Source organism: Phocoena phocoena, chromosome X (genome assembly GCF_963924675.1).
Source record: "Phocoena phocoena chromosome X, mPhoPho1.1, whole genome shotgun sequence".
NCBI classification, from domain to species: domain Eukaryota; kingdom Metazoa; phylum Chordata; class Mammalia; order Artiodactyla; family Phocoenidae; genus Phocoena; species Phocoena phocoena.
In genome coordinates this window covers 117,521,197-117,545,338 of record NC_089240.1, presented here as the reverse complement: position 1 = coordinate 117,545,338, position 24,142 = coordinate 117,521,197, and the positions used below count along the sequence as shown (strand labels likewise).

The 24,142-nt window shown below is 40.3% G+C and overlaps 1 protein-coding gene across 2 annotated transcripts in view; it reads left to right on the top strand.

Moving 5' to 3' along the window:
• The window catches only part of ATP11C (ATPase phospholipid transporting 11C), a 100,712-nt gene extending 94,043 nt beyond the window's left edge, over window positions 1–6,669 (top strand). The window contains exon 29 of one of the 2 annotated variants that reach the window (XM_065900883.1): window positions 4,068–6,669. In XM_065900883.1, the coding sequence (XP_065756955.1) occupies window positions 4,068–4,130 (63 nt within the window). In that variant the 3' untranslated portion in view covers window positions 4,131–6,669. Of the gene's footprint in view, window positions 1–1,321; window positions 1,424–4,067 lie in introns of those variants that run through there. The other variant, XM_065900882.1, reaches the window with a different exon arrangement.
• Window positions 6,670–24,142: the final 17,473 nt, after the last annotated feature.

Genomic DNA, 24,142 nt, shown 5'->3' with positions numbered 1-24,142 from the left:
GTTCAGAGGTGAACGGCACTGAAGTGTGGTTTCGCCAACAGTTTTTCCATTATGTTAGTTTTGATTAGGTTTTTAACCTGGAACTGCCCAAGGGCAGTCAGTTCCTTCATATTCCATCTGTGCAATTGGATAGGGGAGACAGTTACTTCAGTATAGACTGGTGATGGACCCTCAGCCTAGCTCTCTGACCAGTGGATTTTGAACAGTGTAAGCTACTGAGTTAATGATTAGAGATGAGCTTTATTTCAATGAGAAACATATTTTTAAATTACTTTATTCAAAATAGTCAGTTTTCCCATTAAGAAAAAAAATTTTTAATTGCTATACAGAGAAATAGTAGTTTGCTCATATAATAGACTATTCCTAACTCTAACTCTACTTTTACTTCAGAAAGTAACGTCTTCAAAACTAACGTCATTTCAACTTCGAATTCTCAAGGTTTCTTTTTAAATGTCTTACATTTCAGAGAATATTTACTTTTTTTTTTCTTTTTGGTTTCTGCATTTCTCTTTTTTCTACTGCAATTTTCCACCTTTTGTGCAATTGTGAACAAGGTAACGAAACGCCTCCCTTCCTCAGGAACATCTACTATCTTCATGCTTTCTCAAACTTCCAGCAATCACAGTTTCTCTTGGAGTGAATAAGGTGATTTCCTTTCTTAATGTACCAACTTGCTTGCATTCTCATTTGCTTGACATCATTTTCTGATTCTTTATGAAAAATTCTCATGACTCATCTTTACATCTTCTATTGATACTTAAGAATATTTTGTCATTTTCCTTTAACCATTTGTTCACCTTCTCAAATTGTCACACTGGAGAGAAAGTGATTTTCAAAAACTTGCACTGTAGGTCTGTAGTCCCATTGGTTCCTGGTGGCAGTAGAAGCCACAGTGTGTTACAGCTAGTCTGTTCACTAAGACAGGAATGTTTTGCACAAATTTCTCTTTGTTCAGTACACTCACAGTACCGGCACAACTCTCAGAGGTGTTCACCAAAAGGATGGTAAGGTTTACTAATCGAACCATATTGACTTCATCAACCGCATAACTTAACCAGTGTCATTTCAAAAACCCAAGTTTGCCACGTACTACTAATGTCTGTATTCTTCTACCATGAAAACAATTCAACTGGAGTTGGAGACTTTCTTAGGTCTTTAAATGTATTCATTTAAATGTTACGCATTTGCTGTAGTGTAATCATTTGTACTTTTGGCCAGAGGAGTAGTCTGTAGGAAATTATTTTTTTCTTCCTACATTTTTATAACCAGGTGGGTTAACCAATCTTCAAATGCTTTAAGTATCTTTACCTCACTATTACAGAGAAATCTGAGCTGTAAAAAGGCATCTGACTCATTATCCACCAGACCTTCAGTCAGACCTCTTCTTTTACGAGCATTCTCAGACGAATCTAATATATTGTAACAGGTACCTAGTGTTAAACAAGCGGGCTGGCTTTAAAGAAACAGATTAACAGCATTATAAAGAAAAAATGAAAATATCACTCTCTAAATTTTCTCTGCTGTTGGTGTGGTGAACTTTATACTATTCTTTGCAAAAATATAAAGATGCATTACTTGGAATATGGAGGAATACATATTTTAAATTTGCTAAGCCCCCAAATAAAATTTTAGGCATTTTCCAGAACTGAAGGGCAATACAGTATATTTAATTTATAAGGGGCATGTTGTCATGACATCATGTGAAAATGCATGTTAATACTGATTAGGAAATATAATTTTGATTTTAAAAGATGATTTGGAAAAATTGAAAATAAATATTCCAAAATTGCATCTGTATAATATCAAGTCAGTTTTAGCACTGCATGTTCTTTTGGGAATTATGTGAAAATAATTCAATGTGTTTGTACTTCCATGTGCTGTGTCTGTGTTTCCAGGTATATATTTAATGTCCTTGTAAATGTCTGATCCCCAAGTATATGTTAATGAACCAATCTACTGTAATCACTTTTTGTACTGTCAAGTTTTATTCCAGCTAAATGTTTCAACTTTCAGAGGTAAAACCTTTCCTAGCCATTCAGGGGGATGCTAGCCTAATCATATAGAATGCTTCATAATTTTTCCAAAAGTGAGTGAATTAATTTTATAACATTGTTTCATTTACACCCCCAAAAAAAAAGATTTGGAGGGAATTGATATGCCATGGGAGGAATCCTTGAACTCAGAATGACTCCTCTACGAGTACTCTGTTTCCCACTGCAGGGGCCTCTGTCACCCTAGACCTTTAAAGGTCTTTTATCCATCCATGGGAATGTAGAATAATTCATGAATGAGGTTTACAAGCTTGTCAGCTTGGAAACAACTCTATATGGCTTAGGGCAGGGCTGTCTTTCATGCCCACATAAAAATGAATGATCATCATGAATGACAGTTGCAGGTCAGTTTGCTGTGATGCTAACAACTGTGAGTCCACCTCATAGGCCCATGTTTTCATCATCTGTCAACTTCCCTACCCTCCAGCAAAGAATAAAAATTGAGCTAATGGATTGAATCCATTGGTTCTTCTATCTCCTACTGTTCATCACAGTCTGCATCTGCAGTGTTATTTTGGAAGCCAATTCATTTTGTCTCAGTCTACATACATCCTTTTACCCATTTGGAGTGACTCACCTGCTTATGTTGTCCCTCAGTAATGAATCTGCTTCCCAGTAGCCTTCGAAGTCTTTGACTGTTTTGTTCCAGATAGCCTTGTCCTAAGCTGTGTGATGCATCTTAGCTATACTGTTTCCAGTGAATTTTGTATCCCCCTGGATTGCTTGCCTTAGCTTGGTCTGTGGTTTGGGAGACTAGGCTGGGTAGCAGACACTGCTACTGCTTTTGGTCTCTCCAGGGCCTTAACTCCTACAATGCCTAACACAACTGAGGAAATTTTTTTCAAAAAACGATTGTTTTATTTTTAATGTAGTTATTTCTTCTAGGAATATATTTTCATGTGACATTATTTCTTCTCCAAAGAAAATATTTGGCAATTAGTTTAGCCACCGAGTTTGTCCCTTGGTTGATACGGGAACTGCCTGACTCCTTTTATAAGTTCTCGATGTGAATGGCAACCTTATTTTGGTTAGGGTCACCCTGACCCTGCTACCTGAAGAAATAATATGAGAAAATGGAACATCAAAAGGAATGGAAGGTATTCTAAAGAACTTCTAGTCCAAGTATGGCAAGGAAGGTGCACCTAAAGGGGGAGAAAATAGTACACCCCTTAAGGCCCTCCACTACTCAGGTTTTAAAAAGTTGGATTTTTGAGTGGAGAATCAAGGGTCAGGTTGACTCCCTTGACATAGGACTTCCACTTCTCCACATACCTGATTTATACTCACTGATCAGTTGCCCTATCATGCCCCATCCTGATCATAGCATGTGATAGTGTTTAGAGGACAAAGAAGAATCTACAGATTTCTTAGGGAGATTTCTGTGGTTTCTTTTCTAAAAAGATGATGAATAAGAAAAACAGGAGTCAGTTGACTCATAGATACATGATCTACCAAAAAGAAAATTAACTTCAATATTACAGAGAGGAAACATGTTTCCTTAAGTAAAGGAAAAGTACTTTCATAACAGTCTTTCAAAACAATGTATCTTCAGACTTTGTGATAATTAACAACCAAAAAACAGTTGATGCATTCATTCGACATGTCCTGAGCATCTGCTGTGCGCCAGACACTGGGCTAGGTGCTAGAGATAGAAAGTTAAATAAAATGTCCCTGTTTTCATGTCCCTTCTGTCCCTCACAGACTAGAAGGGATCTTAGTGAGCTAAGCCTCTGCTGTCCTAGTGGTAAAAGTTCTTAAAAGAACCCTGGAGCAATCCAAAAGCAAAAAGCAAGTCTGAATCTATTCAGCTGACAAATGAATAAAGGATTCAAAATTGGTTATTGTGTCACTTTTTTTTTCCCTGCATGTGAATAAAACTTGGCAGCTTTGTTAAAACAATTGTTTTATTCTCATAACAAAATTTACTACTTGATTTATTTTTGAAAATGCTGAACAGGTGGTTTTACATTATTATTAAGATAAAACTTTTAACTCTGTGTATTTTAAATCTTTCAGAATCCGAATCTTGAACTGCCTATGTTATTGTCCTACAAGCATATTGACAGTGGTTACAGCTAAAAGAAAGCATGAAGAAGCAACTACAAAAAGTTATCATCTCAGGATACTTGATATGCAACAAACTAAACCACTATCTTATGTCTAAGGTTCAGAGTAAATGTCCACTAAGATACCAAATGACTCTCTTAAGCATTTACAGTTATTGTAAGTAGCCGTTATGGCCAAAGCTCTAAGTTACGAATTATATGAAGGTTGAAAGCAAGAATATTTAGGATTTCTGGCTTTAGATAGAATAAAATAACTACCAAATGGGTGCTCTTTTAACCCATGAACTCTGAATGGATTTAAATACAATAGTATAAAGTAGAAGTCATGCAATGGGAATGAATAGATTTTGCTAATATTACTTTTTTTGCCTGGCAGAAGAAATAGGCAATTTAGATCACATTTCTTGTTCCTGCTGAATGATAATGTTAAATTATTTTTTTCAACATATGAAAGGAATACTTGAAAATATAAGAGGACTAAATCAGTGCATCAGATAGTAGTTAATCCTTTCTGTTCGCCCACGTGCTAATTTTGTCTTGATAGAATATCCTTGCCAACAAATAACTTGAAAGGTGGAAAGAATGTTAACGCTGGGTATTTTTGCAAAAATCAAAAGAAATTATTTATTTTTGTTCTTCTGGATTACACTTAATGAGTGTAAGGCTACTAGATTTGAAAAGAAAGCATTTCCAATCGGTAGCTCCTCAAAATAGTTAAGATATAATAGATTTTTCCAATATTAGTTTTACTGGGATCTGAGGCAAGATGGGCAGAACCACAGTTACATAAAAATAAAGGCCATTCTGAACATCAGTCTTTTATCATTTTTTTTGTGGAGAGGAAGGAAGAATAGCTTAATTTCAAACTGTTAATGGTTTTTATTTGAAAGAGGTTGCATCTGTGCATATATGCAGCACTTTTTTTTTTTTTTAACTTGCCGATTTGGGAGGAGGAAGGGTCCATAGCACAACTCTGAACATGAATGTTGTCTCTCTTAGCAAACTTGGCTAGAGTAATGGTCTAACTCTAAACCACGAGATTCACCTTGGTAAAGTCCTTGACTTACTGGACTAGAGGGAGGTTTTAACCTCCTAAGGAGTTCACCTAAAACATATAAATGTGGTGTGTCTTTATTAAATGTTAAAATTATACACACGCTTTTTTTGGATATAAGTGACTACATTTGACTACTAGATTGGAAATGGTCTTTTAAAAGGTATTTTCTTACCAGTTTCCATTCTTGGTTGTCTTCCTGGCATGCCTGTACTATTATTAGTTTTTATATTGTACCTTGATTTGGAGAAGTAAGTATTAGATTCAATCTATACCAGTGTATTTATAAAGTCCATATGGCACATTTGATTCTTCCATTTATATTTTGTGTTAATGTTTAGGTGTAATTTTTCTTAAATTTTAGAAAGGACATAATTTCAGTTGTCAGAAACCATTCCATCATTACTGACCTTTTTTCATTATTTCATTTGTTCTCATATATCAGTATTATTTTTGAGTATTTTGTTAGGTGCCATCACACCTTCCTAAGTGTGCTGTGTTCTAGTAGCCTAGTATTTGGGGCAGTCTGCTGAAAAGCAAGTCAATATATTCTTTACCTATTCCAAAGAGCTAAAAAATCAGACCCAGGAAAGTTTTCGATGTTTTGTTGTTGTTCTCGTTTCTATAGTTGTTGCTGTATTGTTATTGTTGTTTTACGTAAGAATTATAAGGACTGTGAATACAAAGAGCCGACCTTAATTAGAGAGGCTTGTTTAATGCAGACCATGGAGATTTGACATGATCAGAATATCTAGGGTAGTGGAAATATAACTGGTGGCATGTGAAATTCCTTGCATCCTGGAAGAAAGACAAGGGGGATTTAGAGTTGTGTCTAATAAGCTACACATTACACTGCAGCTCAGATTCATGACGGCAGTGATGTGTAATATCATGGCCTAGAGCCTTGAGAGGGACCTGACTTTATTTTTTGAAAGATATTTTATTAGTGAGCAAAAAAATTGGTTAGCGTGGGGTTAGCAGATGGAATAACTTGAAGTAAGCCATCCAGTATTCCTATCACTACAATCTAACCACCTTATTTTGTGTCAGAGAAAGGGGTAAAATGTAATAATAGGATCATATACCCATCATTTGAATAATTTCGAACTACAAAACGTCCTTATAGTTTTCACAGCTGTTCTCCACTGTTTGAGGATGTTACCTACGAAACTGAAAACATAAATTCCCTATCTACCACATTTACACCAGCAACAGTATAAAATACAAGCCTAAATTTGCAAAATCCATAATAATTTAGTGATGGAATTTTTTAATAACATGCAGTATATAAATGTAGATCTTATGCAAGTGTTGACGAAATCATTTTTCAGCTTGCAAAATGGGACTGCAATATTACATTTTTCACTTCAGCAATTTTTTACATCGTTTTTGCTTTCTATAATGAATGTGAATGCCATCTTTTATGAATGCAACTTGCCTTTTTCATTACAGAAATTTTGTTTGATGTAATCAATAAACTTTGGTATGATATGATTGATATTTTTAGCCTCTTTTTTGGGAAGGTCTGTCTGACGTAAAAGTAATATGGAAGCAATGTGGTGATGGGCAATAAGTTTCTAATTTCCTCTTTGCCTGTACAATTCACAAATGACTGACCATTTCTGCATACGTTCAACTAGCACTTGAGGGCAATACCTAATTTGGGGAGTTTCCGATATTTGTGGGAGTTTTGAATAAGGCTGTATCTGGTTGCTGCATACGTAAAAGTCCAGCCAAATCAGCAAATACGTATTGAAAGTCTGCTGTGTGCTTGGCAGTGCTCGCTCATTGGAGGTTGTACGATACATGGTCCCTGTCTGCATCCCATTGAAATCATTTGATTCTTAAGTACCCAAAGATACAGAGATTTTACAATAGTGTGTGTTTACGCCAAAGGTGTGTGTGTTTACGCCAAAGGTGTGTGCGTACACCTTTCTGTCCCTCGCTCCCCTTCCCCTACACCTCTCTCCCCCTCTCCCCATCCCCCTTCCTTCCCTGTGTCGTTGCTCAACCTGCATCTGAGGCCTTGTGAAAGTCCTTTTCCTTGAAAAACCCTGCCCTCCTTGACTTCTAAGAAACTAAAGTCTCCACTGTAGCTGGTTTCATTACGTTTTTACACCTCAGTCTCTATATTTTTGTAGTCTTTTAATCCTGTTAGTCTTTGACCTACATTTAGAGCATTTCCTCTTTTTTTGTTGTTGTAAAGTGGGAAATGTGCTATATCTGGAGGTAAGACCTGAGTTAAGTTTCAGCTTTGCCACTTGGAGCCATTTCCCTCTCAGTCCTCTTCTCGCCTATAAAATGGTGTCTTGGGGGTGAAGGGTGATCAGATGAGGTAAAAGATCATGATTGCTTTGTAAAATGTCATTTGCTAGTCAGCTGAATGCATTGCTATTTTTCTGTTAAGGGGTTTTGTTGTTGCTTTGACATTTTTAATGAATAGTTGTCATTTACCAAATTTTCATAGATATGTCTTAGATTCTTTCTACCTTCTTGGAATTAGTCTGTTCAGGTTTCCTTCCCTTCCCCCATCCAGCCTATTAAGACGCTACCTCACTGTGGAGTCTGCCCAGGATTGGCCAATAAAGTAAGTATTGTGAGGGGCTGAGTGGTTTGGCCCCTTCAACAAGAAGCACATGCAAAGGTTAGGGGCTGAGGTTATCACTATGGTTATTCAGTGAATGTGTCCGCAGCTGAAGTGCTGGATGCATACTAATGAAGCTTGAAAGCCTGAGTTGTGGGAATAGTTGTCAGGAAAATGGGGGGCTTAATTATTTCACAACATTTTTTAATTAATTTGACACGTATTTCCCAGCAACTGATGGGTAAGGAAGTGTGGCCTCAGTTCCTAGTACGTGGACCTACTGTGGACCAAGTAAGTCCTCATCTCATGGGCTTAGGAGCAAGTGCTATGAGCAGGCCTCTGGCTGAAAGAACAGTGCACCTCTTGGTGGAGCAGAATGCCTGCTAGCCAAAGGTCTTTGGCCCTGGCTCTTTGGGTGGAGAGGGGCAATGGATGTTCATAGCTAAAATGCCTGCTGCTTCTTTGATCTCTTCATCAATTTGTTAGGATATATTTCCTACCAGTAAAACCACTAAAATCCCAACTCCTCATATAAGCTAACACTTAGATAGCATTTACTATGTGCCAGGCACTGTTCCAATAACTTTACATATGTTCGCTCCTTTAATAATCCCGACAACCCTATGAAATAGGTATTAACATTTCTCCATCTGACAGATAAGGAAACTGAGTCACCAGCCAAGGTCACACAGTCTGGTAGAACCAGAATTTAAACCCAGTTCTTCTGACTAGGGTCCAGGCACTTAACCAGGACACTGCATTTCCATCATTATATCACCTTTGATGGCCTGAATAAATAATCACAACATTAATGCAAAATGTTAATGTCAGCTATGAGACAGCATCAGACAGATCCAAACTGAGGGATATTCTACACTTTAACTGGCTTGTAATCTTCAAAATTATTAACATGATTAAAGACGAAGACCCAGAAATTCCCAGATCAAGGAAATGAAGATGACATAACAAGTGCAGCGTATGGTCCTCAGTTGGATCCTGGACCAGAAATTGGACATTAGTGGAGTAATTGATGAAGTTTGACTGTGGTATATAGGTTATATCAATGTTAATTTCCTGATTTTTGAAATTGTGCTGTGATTATATTTGGGGGGATCTGAGTGGAGAGTGTATGGGAATTCTTTGTACTATTTTTGCAACTTAAGTCTGAAATTATTTCAAAATTATAATTTGAAAAGTAAAGCTAAAACATAATGAAGCATACAAATATTAATGGGAGAGGGCATTAAATTGAGCTGACTATAGAAGACTGAAATATAATTTATTAACAAATATCTGCATAGCACTTTACAGAATGCTTTTGTGTACCTCATTTAATCTTCACAACAGCTCTGTGTAGAGATCATTAAATTCCAGATTCTTAAAGATAAAGAAACTGGGGCTCAGGACTTCCCTGGCAGTCCAGTGGTTAAGACTCTGCGCTTCCACTGCAGCGGGCATGGGTTCCATCTCTGGTCAGAGAACTAAGATCCCACATGCCACGCAGCCAAAAAAACTAAACGAACAAAAAAAGAGAAAAAGAAACTGGGGCTTAGATAAGTTAATTATCTTGTCCCTGGTCCCTCAGGACTGAACCTAGGTCTGATCCACGTGTTTTCCCCTACACTGCACTGCGGTTTGTCTAGGATTCCTAAAGCATGTCCTGCTGGAGTCTACAATCATTTAAAAGAAAATCTTTCTGCAGTCATTTTTCCTGTAGGTTCATCTGGATACGTCGGTCTACCCCAGGTCAAACCATGAATGAGACTCATGCCAATGCCCTTAAGGTTGAGGTGGGTGCCCTCAGAATGCCCTAGGCCCAGGTTTTCCCTTCCATCTAATTTGATGTTGAACTAGGTTTCCCTCATGTTTTTCAGGTGGTTCCCGAGGCAAGTTTTATCCTCCTAAACCAGCTTCCCCCTATCTGAGTGAGAATACAAGTAGGCTCCTTCAATTTAATAATGAGGCGTCAGGCTAGCCACCTGGTATCTAAAATATGTACATCGCTTAAAGTAAGAATGTGGGAATGTTGCCGGCAATCTCCATCTCAAATTATTCTACCCCACTCCTAGCAAAAGGCTGGCTGAGATGATTGTTGTTCAGTATTTCCCAAACTGGGTTGTATGAAGCATTAAGAGTCCTGGGAAATGTTATTAGAAAGTCCTTGAAAAAGGGGGTTCCCTGGTTAACTAACTTTGGGAAGTTCTGTGTATGATTGCCCTAAGTTACAATGCATACTAGAACATTAAACTCTATGAGAGATCTAATATTAAACCCATTTGACTTCTTTTAACCCACTATGTTCCAAACACTGGACCAAGGAAACCTTTTTGCATAGATCACCTAATAACAAATCGTCAGACACCAGTTTTCCATGGAACACTCTTTCTTCCCCACTCAATTGATGGAGTTCATTTTCATGATCTGAGAAAGATGTAAATGAAGACAGTTTTCAAGGCAAAAGCCTCAAACTCCAAAGTAGAAAACAGAGACCATTCCATGTATTTTAAATGGAGGGAACTTAAAACGGGGAATTGATTACACATGTGATGGCAGAGGGGCACAGCCAACTGGGGCTCTTTGTAAAGCAGCCCAGAGATTAGAAAGAGTAGGAGGCCAGAACCACTCAGGCTGAGGGGACGAAAAGAAGGTGGCGATCCTGGATGCTGTGGCCTGGTCACTTGGCAGAAACAGGAATCATGGTGGACCTACCTGGAGCAGCTGGAACAACAGCAGACTCAGCCACTGTTAAAGATGCAACCTGAGGTACAAACACCCTGGCTTCTGCCACCTGCCCCCAAGCCTCCAGCCAGTGCCTGTCACTGGCTGGACCCAGGTGGAAGCCAGCCATCTTGGGAAACAGCTTGAAGGGAGTCACTCCCCATCCTCACAGAATAGAGCAGAGCTGGGAAGTGCGAGCAATGCATCTAATCTGAACTCACTTCTGTAATATATTTAGTGTGATACATACAGATGAAAACTTTTATGGATGCATAGCTTAATGGAAGTAGAAGGCCCTTGTATAATAGTCTTCTCAATTAGTAATAATAGACACTTAAGATTAAACACTAGAGCAAAATGAAGGAGTAAGCATATCTAGATAAGTTCACCTACATCATATTCAAAATTTAAAATTCACAAGGGTCTGGATAAAATTGCAATATTAATTGCAAAGGGAGTAATTTTCCCTCTTCATGTTCCTGCCTCCGCCCATAAAATAGGAACTCTCATCCTCCCTGAAGCATGTGGAGCGAGGTTTCTGTCCCTCTCTCCACCCACTCGAGTACTAATGGGTGAGCCTGGAGAAGGGTTTATTCCGTGTGCGCGTGCACACACGTGTGTGTGTTTCAGCCTGCTCTGCCCCTTCTCTTTTAGAGCTGCCAGCTTCGAGTCTGCTGGTGTTCTTTTCTCCATCCCTGGATCTTCTATGCAGTGAGCTCACTGGGGACAGGGAATCATACTGGAAGGGTGAAGGGGTGGTTTCAGTTTTCCAGCCACTGAAGTCTTTGACTACAATGGATAAATTCAATTCAGGTATGTCATTTCCACTGCAAGCTAAGCCAAGTTTTAAAATGCAACTTTGCAAATAATAGATGGCTATCTTGACTGCTTCAGGCACTTCTGTGTTCTTAACGCCTAGAGCAATTCTGGGACCATAGATGCTATTTAACAAACACATCATAAATGAGCAAGTGCATTTTATCTGATTGATGCCTGAGCCTATTTCTCAACTGGCTTGAACTGCCAAGGGAGAGAGAGAGATGACAAGATGGGGGAGGAGTGTTTTTTGCATTTTGCCCTTTACGTTCTCCATATTCAAACAGATAGCCAGCTCATTACCTTAAGCAGTATATAGTACCAGGAAAACATGAAACAGCCTGCACAGCTTTTGGCTGTGTTGCAAAGGCAGATCATTAAGAAGAATGTAGAAGGTTTGCAGAGAAGAGGGCAAAGGGGAGTCATGAGCAGAGAGTGTCTTGGGGAGGAGAAATGAGGAGGGGGCCTTTGAGTGCAAAGAGCAGGCAGAACCTATGTTCTTCTGCAGAACAGCACCTACAGGGTAACAGCAGGAACAGAGAGGACAACAGCCGGGTGCCTCTAGGGAGACAGGATCCTAGCCAGCCAGCCTTGGCAGAGACTTCCAAGCCTCCACATGGCAAGAGCCAGGAGAGCTTCTGGCTGTGGGAGACACTGTGTAGATTGGGATGATGGACCTCTCGGGTATAAGTGTGGATGATGACTGAGGACCAGACAGGTGCCCTTGTCCATCTCCGACACCTTGACACAGCATTAGCTCCAACAACCGTAGAACAGCCCTGAGGAGGGGGACCCATGGAAGGACAATTTGCATTCATTCATTCATTTGCTCACTCATTCATTTATTTAGGCATCCTGGCAGGAGGGGGACTAGACAGGGTTAGAAATTGAATTTACTTTTCAAATATATTTGTTGAACGCCTCCCCCTGCCTTTGCTACATTTCCTTAACAGCTGCCTTTCACATTGTTTTTAAGCATTATCTCTTTCATCCTGCACTGTCAGTTTCTACATAATTAGATTTTCCAGATAACAGCAAGTCACTCATTTAAGCATCAGAACTTTTTCCTTAGTGGAAATCTTTTTACAATGTGCTGCACTCTTCTCTTCCATATGCAGAGGCACCGGATACCACGTCACCTTCTCCTGATGACACTGGGTCATTTCTGGAGTTCCAGCACAGTGCTGGGCAAGAAGTGCCGTGGTTCCCACGTTTGTGCGCCTCCGCATTGCATGGCTTTAAGAGGATATCGGATTTCTTTCTATAGTCCTGGCACCTCCCTTGAAGCTCTCACCATCAGCTATTAGTTTTCTATGTTTTGTTTTGTTTTGTTTTTGCGGTACGCGGGCCTCCACTGCTGTGGCCTCTCCCGTTGCGGAGCACAGGCTCCGGACACGCAGCCTCAGTGGCCACGGCTCACGGGCCCAGCCGCTCCGCGGCATGTGGGATCTTCCCGGACCGGGGCACGAACCCATGTCCCCTGCATTGGCAGGCAGACTCTCAACCACTGCGCCACCAGGGAAGCCCAGCTATTAGTTTTGCTATGTGTATAGGTCCACATCTACTCTCTACCTCTTAACTTCCCCCACCGGTTTCTTTTTAAATTATAACATGTAACCGACTAGAGGGCTTCCCTGGTGGTGCAGTGGTTAAGAATCCACCCGCCAATGCAGAGGACACGGGTTCGAGCCCTGGTCCTGGAAGGTCCCACATGCCGCGGAGCAACTAAGGCAGTGCACCACAACTACTGAGCCTGCTCTCTAGAGCCCGTGAGCCACAACTACGGATCCCACGTTCCACAACTACTGAAGCCCACGTGCCTAGAGCCCGTGCTCCACCACAAGAGAAGGCACCGCAATGAGAAGCCCACGCACCGCAGCAAAGAGTAGCCCCTGCTCACCGCAACTAGAGAATGTCCACATGCAGCAACGAAGACCCAATGCAACCAAAAATAAAAAATAAGTAAAATAAGTAAATTTATTTTTTTAAAAAATGTCAGAGTCAGGTCTCATGTTTTTAGTACAGTTCAGCAGGATGTGTATTCGTGGGAGAACTTCCACTCAGGCTTCTCCAATAATTAAACTCATGTGAGCCATCACAGGACAGATGGTTGTGCTATTTAAAACAAATTATAACCTTTAAGGACGAACATGTACTATTGAAATCTAAATATAAATTTGCTTTGAATTTTAATTGAGTAGTACTATTGTTTAACAGGTAAAATTGATGTGAAGACTTCAGAAAGTTTTTTTTTTAATTTCTATTTATTTATTTATTATTTTTGGCTGTGTTGGGTCTTCGTTTCTGTGCGAGGGCTTTCTCTAGTTGCGGTGAGCGGGGGCCACTCTTCATCGCGGTGCGCAGGCCTCTCACTGTTGTGGCCTCTCGTTGCGGAGCACAGGCTCCAGACACGCAGGCTCAGTAGTTGTGGCTCACAGGTCTAGTTGCTCCGCGGCATGTGGGATCTTCCCAGACCAGGGCTCGAACCCGTGTCCCCTGCATTGGCAGGCAGATTCTCAACCACTGCGCCACCAGGGAAGCCCCAGGAAGTGTTTTTTAATAAAGTAAGAATACCTCTTAAATGACAAAAATATTAGGCAAAAATTCTTTATGTAATTTGTCAATATTCCTGGAAGCCTTTGAAAAGCCTTTTTCTGACATTTAAATTATCTGTTCTATTGAATAATTTTGGAACCAGAAAGGGATGACAGATTTTTATCTTGTTTTCTTTTCATGCCTTAAAGTTGGCCTGTACATAAAATTTAAATAGCAATTTTAACTTTTTTGTCAATCACTGAAGTGTCATCAAGGCTGTGAGTAACAATGACCCTTCTTTTGGTTATAAGAAATCTTCTGACCATTTGATTGAAAACAGTGTCTAATCCAATGTTTAGATTTCAGTGGTTTTTTTTTTTCACTTTGATTATCCTTGTGGTATTTAAAATGCAATTTTGTCTATTTGGAATTTTTCATGATAGAGGTACAAAAGAACACATCGTGCAAATGTAACCTGTTAACCTTATTTCATGAGTAGTTTGATACTGAAAGCCAAGACATATTTTTTCACACTTATTAAAAAACTGTTGCCAGTGGGAAATGAGTATACTTTAAGGCTTAGTAAAAAAAAATATTCAAAATTATAAACAGTATGATCATGGTTCTGAAGAACCTAGGGGCAAGACAGGAATAAAGACGCAGACCTACTAGAGAATGGACTTGAGGACATGGGGAGGGGGAAGGGTAAGCTGGGACGAAGTGAGAGAGTGGCATGGACATATATACACTACCAAACGTAAAATAGTTAGTGGGAAGCAGCCGCATAGCACAGGGAGATCAGCTCGGTGCTTTGTGACCACCTAGAGGGGTGGGATAGGGAGGGTGGGAGGGAGACACAAGAGGGAAGAGGTATGGGAACATATGTATACGTGTAACTGATTCACTTTGTTATACAGCAGAAACTAACACAACAATGTAAAGCAATTATACTCCAATAAAGATGTTAATAAATAAATAAGAACAGTATGATCTCAAAATGACTGGGGGAATGTCATAAAATTAACCATGGTGGCCACCGGATGATGTCATTAATGCTGGGTTTTGCTTTTCTGTTTTTTTATGCTTTTCCATAGTTTGCAAATCTTCCACAATGAGCATGTATACTCTCATAATAAAAAAAAAAAGCAAACACAAAAAATAACAAATCAAACAGTTATTCTCCAAGAATAAAAGTGTCCCATTTCCGAGGTAAGAGCTTTAATCTGAAGTCCTATTTCAACTCTGTCAGTGAAGCCTTTCTGTTTGAATACTGAAATACACATTGTGGATCCATAAAAGCTGCTCATTTGTGCAAAACATGGTGCAACTGAAGTGCTATGCAGAACACCAGGGCTGTGATATTTCTGTTCATTTGCACGTTTATTTTCAAACACAGCAAGCTTACATGATACAGTAACTGAGGACAGCTTGCCTGTGAATTACAGTGATGTGAGTGATGCACTTTGAGTGTCTCTCACCGTCCATCTTCTCTCTACCCTTCTCCAGCTTCCATACGGCAGCAGGCAGTGTGGTGCTGTTCTAGTTCCATTCTCTGTGCCCTGGTTTGAGAATACGATGATACTACAATGCCAGTGAATGTTCACTGTGAGTTTGAGAAAAAGAGGTGACAAAAATTTAAATGCATGATCCTAGATATCCTAAAAGAATATTTATAAGATGACAAATTAATGAGTAACTTTGTACTTTCAGCACAAGAAACAAACCAAGAAGCCAATAAAACCCATAAAACTATTTGTTCAAATGGAGAAAAATATCTACCATGATTGTATTGTAAGAATAATTTTGGAAAGATAATTTTAGAAGATCATCACATTTCAGGCAAAAATCCATTTGGGTTGACCTGATGTTTTCCTAATTTAATAAGAGTATTATTTTTTCTGATTATATATGATGATGCATTGTCAAAATTAAGCAATACCTAATAGGATGTCATGTAATATCCCACCACACTCCTGGTAACCACGTTCTTCAGACTCTCTCTATGCATACATACACATATAACATGGATATATACACACACACACATATGTATGTATAATTTTGTATAAATTGAACCATGATATACACGCTGTTTTATGTGTGTGTGTATGTATATATATATATTTTTTAACCAAAAAAGCCATGAAGACCTTTTCACATTATTTTATTGATTTCATGTACATGCATTATTTTACCATTGCCTGCTTAATGGCTATTTAGCTTTCTCCTTTTCCTCCTCCTGCCTGCTACTGTGAATGACGTGTCAACGCACCCTCAACCAAAATATTTGCACACTTACCGCATTAACTTATGGTATAAGATCAAAGATGAGGAATTCCTGGGGCAAAGGATGTGCACATTTAAAATCCTGATGTGGGGAATTCCCTGGTGGTTCAGTGCTTAGGACTCCTTGCTCCCACTTCAGGGGGCACAGGTTTGATCCCTGGTCTGGGAACTAAGATCCTGCATGCCCCGTGGCACGGCCAAAAAAAAAAAAAGACGTTGAAGACTATGTGACAGAAACTGTATGCTGTATGTGGCCCACAACATGGAAACTTCTACTGTCTAAATCTTTACAGAAGAAGTTTGTCAACCATTGGTTTAGAGGAAAAATAGTGCTTTATTCTTGGTAGTATTTGCTTTGCTTTTGTGTGAGTTTAAGTATTTTAAACACGTAGGTGTTTGTATTTCTTCTTTTGGCAATTACATTTCCTTTGCCCATTTTCCTATTCAGTTGCTCATCTTTTTTTTCCTTACTTGTAAGAACTCTTTGTATATTAGGAAAACGTACATTTTGTCACATATTTTGCGAGTATTTTTTTCTCTGTGTCCAATTACCATTACATCAGGCATTTTTTTACATTACAAAGGAAGTTTTAATGAGCATGTAATCAATGCAAGTGTTCAGAGAATGACAGCGTGCTACTTTAGATATGGTAGTGAAAGAGGTTCTCTCTGACATGGTGACATTTGAGCGGAGAATTGAAATAAGCAAGAGAGAGATATATGGATGAACTTATGAGGGTTACCCTGGCACTGGGAACAGCAAATGCACAGACGCTGAGATAGCAGCTTACATGGCATATTGGAGGTACTGCCAGGAGATTGGTGTGACCAAAATGGAGGGAGAGTGGTAAGAGTTGAAATTAGAGATGTAGGGAGGGAGAAGATGATATAGAACCTTGTAGCCATGGTAAGGACATTGGATTTTATTGTAATTGCGATGGAAGTTTGGAGCATTATGACCAGAGTAACATGATCTGACTTAAGTTTTAAAAGGATCCCTTGAGTATAATTTTGTTGTCTATTTAAAAATATTTTTTATATTTCTTATTATAAATTAAATATATGTCCATCTTCAAATATATAGATAATATAGAAAAGAATAAAGAACCAAGTGTAAGGGTAGTAGTATTTTAATAAGCCTTTAGGGATATATATAATCTTAAGATTGGGAAGTACCTTAAAGATCTGCTGCTCCAGCCCCCTGTATATTTTGAACAAAAATATTTTGCTTTGATTTCTTTATACTAACAATGAAATATCAGAAAGGGAAAGTAAAAAAAAAAAATCCCTTTTAAAATCACATCAAGAGATAAAATACTTAGGAATAAACCCAAGCAATGAGGTGAAAGACTTAAACACTGAGAACTATAAAACATTGATAAAGGAAACTGAAGATGATTTAAAGAAATGGAAAGATATCCCATGCTCCTGGATTGGAAGAATTAAGTTGTTAAAATGGCCATCCTACCCAAAGCAATCTACAGATTTAATGCAATCCCTATCAAATTACCCATGACATTTTTCACAGAACTAGAACAAATAATCCTAAAATTTATATGGAATCACAAAAGACAGAATTGCCAAAGCAATCCCAAAGAAAAAGAACAAAGTTGGAGACATAACCCTCCCAGACTTCAGACAATACTACAAAGCTACAGTAATCAAAACAGTGCGTTAGGGCTTCCCTGGTGGCACAGTGGTTGAGAATCTGCCTGCCAATGCAGGGGACACAGGTTCGAGCCCTGGTCTGGGAAGATCCCACATGCCGCGGAGCAACTAGGCCCGTGAGCCACAATTACTGAGTCTGCGCGTCTGGAGCCTGTGCTCCGCAACAAGAGAGGCCGCGATAGTGAGAGGCCCGTGCACGGCGATGAAGAGTGGCCCCCACTTGCTGCAACTAGAGAAAGCCCTCGCACAGAAACTAAGACCCAACACAGCCATAAGTAAATAAATAAATAAAAAATTTAAAAAAAAAAAACAGTGCGTTACTGGCACAAAAACAGACATGATCAATGGAACAGAATAGAGGGCCCAGAAATAAACTCACACACCTATGGTCAATTAATCTTCGACAAAGGAGGCAAGAATATACAATGGAGAAAAGACAGTCTCTTCAGCAAGTGGTGTTGGGAACGCTCGACAGCCGCATGTAAATCAATTAAGGTAGAACACACCTTCACACCCTACACAAAAATAAACTCAAAATGGCTTAAATATAAGACATGACACCATAAAAATCCTAGAAGAGAACATAGGCAAAACATTCTCTGACATAAATTGTACCAATGTTTTCTCAGGTCAGTCTCCCAAGGCAATGGAAATAAAAGCAAAAATAAACAAATGGGACCTAATCAAACTTACAAGCTTTTGCACAGCAAAGGAAACCATAAACAAAACGAAAAGACCACCTAAGGACTGGGAGAAAATATTTGCAAATGATGCAACTGACAAGAGCTTAATTTCCAAATTAGACAGACAACTCATACAGCTGAATAACAAACAACCCAATCAAAAAATGGGCAGAGGGCTTCCCTGGTGGCGCAGTGGTTGAGAGTCCGCCTGCTGATGCAGGGGACACGGGTTCGTGCCCCGGTCCAGGAGGATCCCATGTGCCGCGGAGCAGCTGGGGCGGGCCCGTGGGCCATGGCTGCTGGGCCTGCGCGTTCGGAGCCTGTGCTCTGCAGCGGGAGAGGCCGCAGCAGTGAGAGGCCCGCGTACCGCAAAAAAAAAAAAAAATGGGCGGAAGACCTAAGTAGACATTTGTCCAAAGAAGATATACAGATGGCCAATAGGCACATGAAAAGGTGCTTGACATTGCTAATTATTAGAGAAATGCAAACGAAAACTACAATGAGGTATCACCTCACACCAGTCAGAATGGCCATCATCAAAAAGTTCACAAATCATAAATGCTGGCGAGGGTGTGGAGAAAGGGAACCCTCCTGCATTATTGGTAGGAATGTAAATTGGTGCAGCCACTATGGAGAACAGTATGGATATTCCTCAAAAACTGAAAATAGAGTTGCCATATGATCCAGTGATCGCACTCCTGGGCATATATCTGGAAAAGATGAAAACTCTAATTCGAAAAGATACATGCACCCCGGTGTTCACAGCAGCACTTTACAATAGCCAAGACATGGAAACAACCTAAATGTCCAATCGACAGATGAATGTATAAAGAATATGTGGTACATGTACACAATGGAATATTACTCAGCTATAGAAAAGAAGGAAATAATGCCATCTGCAGCAACATGGATGGACCTAGAGATTATCACACTAAGTGAAGTAAGTCAGAAAGAGAAAGACAGATATAATATGATATCACTTATATGCGGAATCTTAAAAAAAATGGTACAAATGAACTTATTTACAAAACAGAAATATGTGATATGGACACAGAAATATGTCTGTGGACATAGAAAACGAACTTATGGTTAACAAAGGGGAAGGGCAGGGAGGGATAGATTAGGAGTTTGGGATTAGCAGATACACACTACTGTATATAATACAGGTAAGCAGCAAAGACTTACTGTATAACACAGGGAACTATATTCCATATGTTGTAATAAACTATAATGCAGAAAGAATATGAAAAGAATATGTGTATATATATATATATACATAAATAAAACTGAATCACTTTGCTGTACACCAGAAACTAACACATTGTAAATCCACTATACTTCAATTTTAAAAAAAGAAAAAGAAAAAACTCTAATCAACACGGGCACGAACCCACGTCCCCTGCACCGGCAGGCGGACTCCCAACCACTGTGCCACCAAGGAAGCCCTTATACTTCAATTTTAAAAAAAGAAAAAGAAAAAAATCTAATCAACACACACACACAAATATTTGGTTTTGAACCTGGCAGGCTAATTCTTTCTAGTAGAAGCTCCATTTCCCCAGCATTGTCCTTGTAAATAAAGTAGGTCCCCTTCCTTTACTGATACAGTGTATAGTTTATAAAATAGTTTCTGCAAGTCAAGGCTATTCTACATTTGTAGTTGCTGACAGCAGGTTGGTTTTGAAACATTTTTCCAAATATTCATGTTTAATCTGAAGTTAAGATCCAGTCGGAGAGACAGGCTGTGGTGTCCTGTGGTTCCTTTTGGCTGAGGAAGCAGAGAATGAGTAGCGACCGTCTTAAGGACCAACATTTGTGGTAAGAATTTCTTTGCCTTAGACAAATACAAGAAATGGGTTTAGGCATGATGGGTCCATCCTGGAATATTCCTATTAAGAGAGTATCCACCGTAGCCAGTCATTCCCACTCCTTTCCCCAGAATCCCACAGTTCTAGAGCCAGTGATTGCAGGACACAGCTGTTGAGTGACTGCAGCTCTTGTTAAGGTGTATTCATACATGCAGACTGAGATAACCTGCTTCAGAGTTCTCTGCCAGTTCTTTGTCTACTCTTCAGGGGTCTCCTAAAATAATTTGGGACCTCAAGGAAAGGCAGGCAAGAATTTCCCAGTTCTGGATTGGGACTTCACCAATAGTAAAGCTGAGATTACTACTGCACCAGATCTTATCCGCTGGTTCTTTGCTGTTGGCCTTCTCGGGATAGCTGTATGTTGGGGCGGGGGGGTCCCTGTGGAATCCAAGGGTCTCAGACTCTGAGCCCTATAGTGATTAGGACATGAGAAAATGCCTCATGCTACTTGAACTTATGCAAGATTGGCTTGTAAATTTGAACACTAAATTATTCATTTTCAGTGGGGAAAAGACCTTTCCACTATTTGTGTCTAGTTCATTTTAAGCACGTTTCCCCAGGACCAAAATGCCTGGAACCCACTTTGGTCTCCAGAAGGTGGCTGTCAAGCACAGACTTGGGGAGTAAAGAAAAACAGAAGGTCTTAAGAACAATTTTCTAAAAGAATATGGCGACCTTCCTCACATTTTTTTGGAGTGGTATCTATTGAGGCAAAACTTGACCTTTTCATTCTTGCTCTATAGTATTGATTTGTGGAGGGAGGAAGTTTCTGGAGAAGGAGTGGATCTATTTGTGTAAGGAGCCTGGGAGCCTTCTAAGAGTGAAGCACTGGAGACGAGAATTCTTTCTTTGAGGTACAGAGTTCTTAAAGCCTCTTTGGGTGGATCAAAAAGGCCCTGATGAAGGCTTACTGAAGTCAGTTAGACAGAGGTAAAAAGAGATGGAGCAGCGCCCTCTCAGAGCCCTCCGTTCTTATCCCACCGGAGCTGGTTGTTCTCCAGGCTCCCTGCACAGCTCTCTTTCTAGAATTTCTTTTTTGTGTGCTCCTGGATTGGATCAATATCTCCTAGATTCCTTGTCTTCCTCTTTATTGATTTACTTCTTCATTTGGGGGGAATACATTCTCTAGTAACTTCCTGAGAAAGGTTTATGGGTAACAAGCTTTTAAAATATTATTCTTTGCATGTCTGAAAAATATCTTTAGTCTATCTTTGTATTTGTCTGAGATTTTGGCTCCGTAAAGAAGTCTGAGTTGAAAAATATTTTCCCTCATAGTTAAAAAAGTTTTTTGGTTTAAATATTTATTTATTTAGGCTGTGCCAGGTCTTAGTTGCTGCATGCGGATTCTTAGTTGCAGCATGCATACGGGATCTAGTTCCCCGACCAGGTATTGAACCTGGGCCCCCTGCATTGCGAGCACAGATTCTTACCCACTGGACCACAAGGGAAGTCACTTCCCTCATAATTTTGAATGTATTTTTCCAGTAGTTTCTAGAGTCTAGTATTGCTACTGAGAAGCTCTATGCCATTTTGACTTTTATTCCTTTGTAAGGGATTTATGTTTTTCCACTCTGGAAATACTTAGGTTCTTTTTCATATCCCTGGTGTCCTTAAAAATTCATAAGGGTGTGTGTCAGTGTACTTCTTTTTTAAAAAATCATCTTGGTTTGCATTCGATAGGCCCTTTTAATATAAATACTTGTGTTTTTCAGTTCTAGGAAATTTTTCTTCTATATCTTTTATGATTTCTTTGAAATAGCCCCTCCGCATTTTCTCTCTTCTTCCTTTCTTGGGCTTCTGTGGGATGTTGGGCCTCCTGAATTCATTCTCTATGTCTCTTTTCTTTCACTCAACACTTCCAGGCAATCCCACACTGTACTTTCCTAGAAACCCAGTTTTCCACTCTAAAAATAGTGAGGAGGAGGAGGAATTCCTACCCCCACTTCTCCTCTTTACTGTCATCTGATGACTTCAGAAAGAAAATAGATACAGGAGGCTCGTTAAGATGTGTTACTGAGACTAACTCCTGTGGAAGAGTAGGGAAGAGAAGGAAGATGGATTGGGCAGAAGTCAACTGGTAAAGTATCCTGAACAGAAGCCTCATCCAACACTCTGGTAAGTTTTGGAGATGGGATCATTTGTCAGAGTGGTTCCTATTTGGAGCAAGAGAGCTGGATCTTGATACCCCGTGCTGTTTAGTCACTAGATGGGAGTTGCCATTGTCAGGGGCCGTGACCTTGGCTTAGGTGGCTCTTTTCAGCTGAGGCAATTGCTGCTGGGTGCTGACAGCAGAAGACATTTAGCTGGCACCAGTTTCAACAGATGGGAGAATAAATCCTTCCCTCCTGAAGGAGGATCTGAGTGGCACATCACAGCTGCTAAGGCATCAGCCCCCCTGCACCCGTCTGGTGCCCAGGAACCGGCTCAGACCAGCCTGTGAAAACCGACTCTGCACCTCTCTTCCCAACTTGGCACTCAGTGACATCGAGTTAGTAGTCTGAAATTGGCCCTTTTATAGAATTTTCAAAATTTTGCCAGTCATTTTCTGCTCTGAGAGCTCTCTTTTTTCTACTCTAATTATTCCTTTTCCATAGTATACTGTTTTTGTTTATAGATTATAAAAATGACTTAAATCTTACAGCGTATAAACAATTCGCTTTTTTTTTTTTGCAGTACGCGGGCCTCTTACTGTTGTGGCCTCTCCCGTTGTGGAGCACAGGCTCCGGACGTGCAGGCTCAGCGGCCATGGCTCACGGGTCCAGCCACTCCACGGCATATGGGATCCTCCCCGACCGGGGCATGAACCCGTATTCCCTGCATTGGCAGGCGGACTTTCAACCACTGCGCCACCAGGGAAGCCCAACAATGAGCATTTTAAAAAATATTTATTCACTTCCATCTTTCGCAGTACCTGCTATCTCCAAATTCCAAGACTTTTCAGGGTTCTGCCGGGCAAACTGGCTCCCTTTGATCCATATCCGGTTTCTGTGAGTCCCACCCTCCCCCCATTCAAGCTACGGCTCTCTCACACCTAATCATCCTTTATCCTTTATCCCCCCTTTTCATAAAAAATTTTAGGGCTTCCCTGGTGGCACAGTGGTCGAGAGTCCACCTGCCGATGCAGGGGACACGGGTTCGTGCTCCGGTCCAGGAAGATCCCACATGCCGCGGAGCGGCTGGGCCCGTGAGCCATGGCCGCTGAGCCTGCGCGTCCGGAGCCTGTGCTCCGCAGCGGGAGAGGCCACAACAGTGAGAGGCCCGAGTACCGCAAAAAATATATATATATATTTATTTAGACTGCATTGGGTTTCACTGCTGCGCGCAGGCTTTCTCTAGTTGCGGCGAGCGGGGGCTCCTCGTTGCAGTGTGTGGGCTTCTCATTGCGGTGGCTTCTCTTGTTGTGGAGCACGGGCCCTAGTTGCACGGTCTTCAATAGTTGTGGCACACGGGCTTCAGTAGTTGTGGCACGTGGGCTCTAGAGCACGGACTCAGTAGTTGTGGTACACTGGCTTAGTTGCTCCGGGGCATGTGGGATCTTCCCGGGCCAGGGCTCAAACCCATGTCCCCTGCATTGGCAGGCAGATTCTTAACCACTGCGCCACCAGGGAAGTCCCAATGAAAATGTTTTTAAATGATAACAAGTGAAAAGATTTCTGTGAAATTTCCTGAGAGGGGATAAACTTTAAGTCAATGCCTGGCAGGGCCTGGGCTCAGATCAATTAGTTTATTAATATCTTTGAGCTCTGGGTGTCAAAGGGACGCCTCTGTATTTATCATGCTTTTCTGGGTTTATACATACATACAGAAGGTTCC